Raw genomic sequence first — 6,012 nt, 5'->3', positions numbered from 1 at the left:
GACGATATGATGATATACAGTATAACATTAATGTAAGTGATCACTCGGATTTAGACCTATCTATATTGTATTTATATAAAACGTTTACAGGCAAATGTTCTTCATTTATTTCCCCGGCGTCGAAATCAGGCACATATAAACGTCAGGAAACACGATTCCTGGCTGCATGTCAATATCCATGGATCACTGGATCTTTGATAAGTTGTAAGGAACACTATATCGAGTCCAACTTTTAGTTTAAACTGATAATAGTTTGTTTTACTCGCGTTAACGCAGTTTCCCCTATTAACTCCAGTCCAGTCACGCAGCAGCTCTTCTGCCACTCAGTCCCGCTGAGGGGGGCGTGTTCCGGCGGGGAAGTGACGCTGGAGCCCTCTGCTGGTAGGGAATCGTAAGATGGCCGCTCGAACACTTCCGGTGGCTTCACTGCCTGGTGGCAGTTTAGAACGTCATGAGCTATCCAGTCATTATATAGATCAGTGGCTCATACTTTTTTTTTTAACCAAGCAGCAGAGAAAGTGAAAGCGAAATTTAGAATGCTTCATGACAAGACGCCATTTGACCGGTACAAACAAAAGTTTTTAAGGTATGTGGTAAAAGCTATCTGTTCAGTATTGGTATTCTTATAATTTATGTCTCGAAATATATTTGATCTATTTTAACAAAAGAGCGGGCTAGACCGTTTGCAACTTTAATGTTTCTGGCTTCCGGGTGACCACCATCAAATAAGCCAAATGTGGGACGATTGTAAGTTTATGTGGGACGTTACCAACACTTAAACATAACCTGAAACTGTGATATAATGTTGATCTAACTTAATAAAACATTTGTATACATATAGTATTATACACATACATTTGTATATATAGCTGATACATTTTTTTTTAAATAGAATAACATCACAATAATGTAACATAAAATTTAAATTCAACATCACTGAGCCCAAAGGCATCATGCAGATCACTATTTCTGAAACAGTCCTGACCAAGTCCAACTAAAATCCAACAATGAACAAATAAAATATAAACCAACATGAATTCAGTACACGCTTCTGCTGTTTGACCAGAAGATGGCAGTAAATGAAACCTGTTGGAAAGTAATAACCTCACACATTTTGAATTGAAGGGCTTCTTGCTTAAAGCTCCATTAAGCATTGCTTTAGTTTAGTTTCCATGTGTTTAGAGTGTAATTACTCTGTCTTTTTCTCTTTGTCCTGCTGAAGTGAATCCGTGAAGGAATATGGCGTCTATTAAGGAGCTGCTCTTGAACACACTTGAGGAACTAGTACAAGATGAACTGAAGCTGTTTCAGTGGCACTTAACGAATAATCATGAGTGTATTTCAAAGTCTCAAATGGAGAACGCAGATCGCTTAAAAACAGTGGACAAGATGGTGGCGTGTTTAGGACCAGAAGAAGCCGTGAAAGTCACGGTGGACATCCTGAGGAAGATTAACCAGAATGATCTGGCTGAAAAGCTAGAGAACAACCACAAGAAAGGTAATTACACACACACACACACTCAACAACACCTTCACTCTATGCTGGATTTAATGAGTATTATTACTCTACAGTGTCTCCGTGTGACATTAAACAGCGCCCTGAGAGAAACAACAGTGACACACACACCACCGGGTGAGTCTGACTAATAGTTCAATGTTCTCTTCACAACAACAAAAATACATCCAAGATAATATGATATCATCATCTTGATATCGCAATTTTACTAAACAAATTAGCCCACTTTCTGTAAACGTAGTCATTTAATGTTTGTTTTGACTGATTTATAATACATGTGAGGAATACTTTAGTTTATTGATAGAGAATATAGCTTTCATGTCCGCCCATGCGGAAACGAGGATAATATCGGAAGGGCATTAAATGTAGTCACGCAATGCTGATGTTGTTAACATGAACCGTTTGAGAATAAAGTATAATTTGCACGGTTGACATGATATGATAAGTGATCGTTAGATTTAATCAGCGTGATTTACTGCAATGCTTTTTTCCCTTAGTTGGTCAGAACAAAAGTGGATGTTATTTGTTCAGATGACATTTTCTGGGGAAAATTCTTATGTTGGTCATACTTACAAAAAGTAGAACCGGCGGCGACTGACAGCCGCACATTCTCAAAACACTGTGTTCATCCGCGCTGTGCCGAGCCGAGGCACAGCCCACGTAAAGCTGATCATTCCTACAACTGCAATTGCAGATTTGGAACAGAGATGGCGTCAAAGAGGAAAAACTGCAGACTGCAGCTTTCAAAAAATTACAGGACATGTATTTTTCCTGCCTGTCATGAAAGGCTTAAATTTGCTTATTTTTCAGTTGCATTATATACTTGCTAGTTTCGGTCTTAACTTTGTAGCCTGTTTGTCTCACTCTCTCATTCTGCTTCTATCTGTGCTACAGGAAACATCTGGAGAGAGGCGAGCCGCATCTGAATAGTGAGTCAGATAAAGCAAGATATTTCGATAATCATTGGTCAGATCTCAATCAGGATTTTTTTTTTTTTTTTTTTTACCTTTACAATTACATAAAAATGACAATAATAATAATAATAAACAAGACATAAAATATATATATAAAAAAAAAATAAGACAAATATTATCACTTTATGTGCAGGAAGAGGCAAAAAAACAAACAAATGGGCTTATTTAACGCCTCCACCTATAGATATAATTACAATAAAATCAAAAATAACATACAAAAAAACAAATAACAAGATTTTACAAATGTCCAGATCATTGCAGATAAACTGTGTCAGCAGCAACTAATTCCCGAGGAACAATATTCAGAAATCACACATGAAAGTTTAACCAGTCGAGAGCATGAGAAATATGAGAAACAGAGATCCTGTGAAAGCTAAACTCATCTCAGTTCTTCAGGAAGAGAAGCTTTACCACTTTGGTCAGCTTAATCTGCATGTGTTTAAAACTGCTGAACAAACACAAACTGAAGACTTTTCTAGTGGTGATTCAGGAAAAATCTTGCTTTAACCCTTGTGCACTGTTCGAATTCTGTGTACTCCCCTTATGGACCGGGTCAAATTGACCCTAATTGGATTCAATACAATTCCTCAAAAATCACACTATGAAAAACAACAAAGATTTAGATACAAACTGTAAACTTTTAACATCAACATATTTTCCTAAGTTAAATTTGCCTAGTTTCCTAAGACCTAGTTCCCTAGTTTCATTATTCACTCACAGGGAAGTGAGAAACCAAACATAACAAAAACATACATCAAATAAATGTTTTTTATTAATTTTTTGGCTCTGTGAAAAAAAGTTTTTGGTTAAAAGCTAGGTATTTTAGATATCTTGAATATTGAAATGAGAGCTTATTTTACTATCTGTGTCTGACAAAGATTTTCATCTGTAATTTGCAAATAATTTTAAACACTGTGATTTTATCTTTTTCAAGTGTGTTTGGTTAGGGTTAGAGCACTTTTAGATGCACTTGCACGTTAGAACTGGAGTTGAAGTGCCCTTACATTCAGAAAATAAATGTTTTTATTTTGTGTCTGTACAGTTGCTTTTGAATGGCTGTCTATGAGGGTCAAATTGACCCGCGAACATCACGAACGTAACAGTCATTTTGTTTATATATGTCAAAACACATCAGCATGTTGAAACTTTGCATGCATGTTCATCATGATAAATAAGAAAAAGTCACAAAATATTAAGAAAAACAAACAAAGGTTAACCAGTATTTCCAACAACTAGAAAATCGAAACGGGTCAAATTGACCCTCAACATAACGCAAGGGTTAACCAAATATATACATAGCAGCTTTGACTATCTTCCAAAATATGAATTCATACTAACATTACGGTTAATTTTCCCGACCGACAAGCGCCGTTAACTGATAAGATAATAATTTTGAATTGGCATTAAATAAAAAATAAAATTGACGCGTATATGTGACCCGTTAAAAATACAAACAAATGTTTTTTATTTATCAAAGGGTTTATTTTAACGTGCAAAGTGCAAACAGCAGCATACAGAACATATATATATATATATATAAATATAGCTGTGAGCAGCGATGGCGGGCCCAAGCCGGTGGCACCACAACCCCGGTGCCTTTAGTTACCTAAACATCCACATTCAGACCAAAAGAGCCGATATCCTGATGGGCTGGCTTACAACTTAGAGCACGGTTTCATATTATTAAGTGTGTTTGATTTATGGACCAATTTTTCAGACCAAGTTAATTTAATTAATAAACTAATTATATAAAACTATTGTCAATGCACTACATTTAAATTGGTTATATGCCTTTACTTTATTAATAAAACTTATTTAGACAATAAATTAAGACATTTATTTTCCTTTTTAATGCAGGCCAAACCACACAGCAGTGAAATGGTTAATCTAGTTCTAATCTCAAATAAATTATTGAGCATGAGACATTTATTGATCAGTCGATGTCTCTTTGAAAAAGACTAATAAGGAGGTTGAGGTTTAATCCAAGTCTTATGAAGTGAGATGATTACTTTGTATGATGAGCAAAGTGAATTTTGAGTCCTATTCTTTCAAATCAAATCTGTGATCAGTTCATGTCTACAGAAGCCAAATCAAATATGGTGATGTCAATAATATCAAAGCCTCAATAGTGGTTGTGTCGGGATTTGGGCTCTGTAAACAGCAGAGACATCTCTACAGATCTTCTGTGTTGGAGGATTTCTCCAATCACTTAATCACTCTCTTCATGTCTGTTGATTTCCACAGCCGCTGTTCCCAAGACCAGGAGCGAGTTCCTTCAATGTAAGTCAGAAAACAAGCAGAGAAACTCTGAGTGTGTTCATGTTCTTCTGGAGAAGCGGAGAGAAAAGTTGATCATGTAAATGATGATTAAACTGTACTGAGATATGCTGATATATTGAACATGAGAGAGTTCAGATACATAAAAGATCAGATTCCTAATTCCTGATTGTGATGTGTTTTTCCTCCATCAGATTCCCATCCGCTCACTCTGGATATGAACACAGTGCATACACTCCTCCATCTGTCCGAGGACAAAAGAGTGATTACTGGCAGATTCCCAGAGGAGTCGTATATTGATCATCCAGAGAGATTTGATCATTATCCTCAGGTGTTGTGTAGAGAGAGTGTGAGTGGACGCTCTTACTGGGAGATCGAGTGGAGTGGGAGTGTTGTTGTGCAGATAGCAGTGTCATATCAGGGCATCAGCAGGAAGGGATCGGGTAATGAGTGTGTGTTTGGATCTAATGATCAGTCCTGGACTTTGGTCTGCTCTTCCCGCAATACCGTATTCCTATACAATACCAAAGAGACTCATCTCCCTGTAGTGTGCAGCGGTAGAGTAGGAGTGTATGTGGATCACAGTGCAGGAACTCTGTCCTTCTACAGGGTCGACAGAGACACAATGAGCCTCATCCACAAAGCCCAGACCACATTCACTCAGCCGCTCTATCCTGGGTTTGGGGTCGCTCTTGGAACAGTGAAACTGTTGAAGAATTAGAATAGACTGTAGAGAGATTCTACCCATAATGCTTTGAGCTGTATGATAAATCATAAACACTGAGATGTTATAGAGTCTCTTATTGTCTCTTCATTACATTAATAACAGCTGAACTTCTGTCTCTGAAATATTTTAGAATAAATGTGTGTAATAAATCCTCATAAAGACATCAGTGTGTGTGACGGTGTGTATCTGTGCTTTTCTCAAGCTCTGTTTGTGTTGATGAAGATCACAGTCATTTAGTTTAACAGTAGAGTCACATCAATCGTTTATAATTTATGTAGAAGTGGGATTTCTTAAACATATTTTAATCCAGGTGTATTTTAGGGGTTCAAGCACTGAAGCTGCTGCAACATTATTGTATTTGCACTGTTTTATCAATTATTATCAACATAATTGTCTGGGCGTCAGAGACTGTAAGTCATATCTCAAGCTTTGAAATAAAAGAAAAAAAAACTTCTCCTTGACAGTTTGATCCAATTCACTCGAAACTCATGACAAAAGGTCATCAAAAACCCCTGATA

General features: G+C 36.8%; 1 protein-coding gene across 1 annotated transcript; it reads left to right on the top strand.

The window, feature by feature from the left end:
• The first annotated feature begins 1,171 nt into the window (after nucleotides 1-1,171).
• LOC130077759 (stonustoxin subunit beta-like) lies at nucleotides 1,172-5,660 on the top strand. Its single transcript, XM_056243095.1, has 5 exons — nucleotides 1,172-1,498; nucleotides 1,573-1,633; nucleotides 2,411-2,445; nucleotides 4,735-4,770; nucleotides 4,962-5,660. The coding sequence occupies exons 1-5, from the start codon at nucleotides 1,240-1,242 to the stop codon at nucleotides 5,486-5,488; spliced, it is 918 nt and encodes a 305-aa protein (XP_056099070.1). The 5' UTR covers nucleotides 1,172-1,239; the 3' UTR covers nucleotides 5,489-5,660.
• The last annotated feature ends 352 nt before the right edge of the window (nucleotides 5,661-6,012 follow it).

The sequence above is a fragment of the Rhinichthys klamathensis genome, unplaced genomic scaffold, assembly GCF_029890125.1.
Source record: "Rhinichthys klamathensis goyatoka isolate OS25496 unplaced genomic scaffold, OSU_Roscu_1.1 h1tg000776l_1, whole genome shotgun sequence".
NCBI lineage: Eukaryota > Metazoa > Chordata > Actinopteri > Cypriniformes > Leuciscidae > Rhinichthys > Rhinichthys klamathensis.
This window is presented reverse-complemented; position numbering and strand designations above follow the sequence as displayed.

Coding starts and splice junctions, on each gene's coding strand:
- LOC130077759 (XM_056243095.1), top strand. CDS start 1,240: ATGGCGTCTATTAAGGAGCTGCTCTTGAACACACTTGAGGAACTAGTA. Junction 1,499..1,572: donor AGAGAACAACCACAAGAAAG/GTAATTACACAC, acceptor ATTACTCTACAG/TGTCTCCGTGTGACATTAAA. Junction 2,446..4,734: donor AGGCGAGCCGCATCTGAATA/GTGAGTCAGATA, acceptor TGATTTCCACAG/CCGCTGTTCCCAAGACCAGG.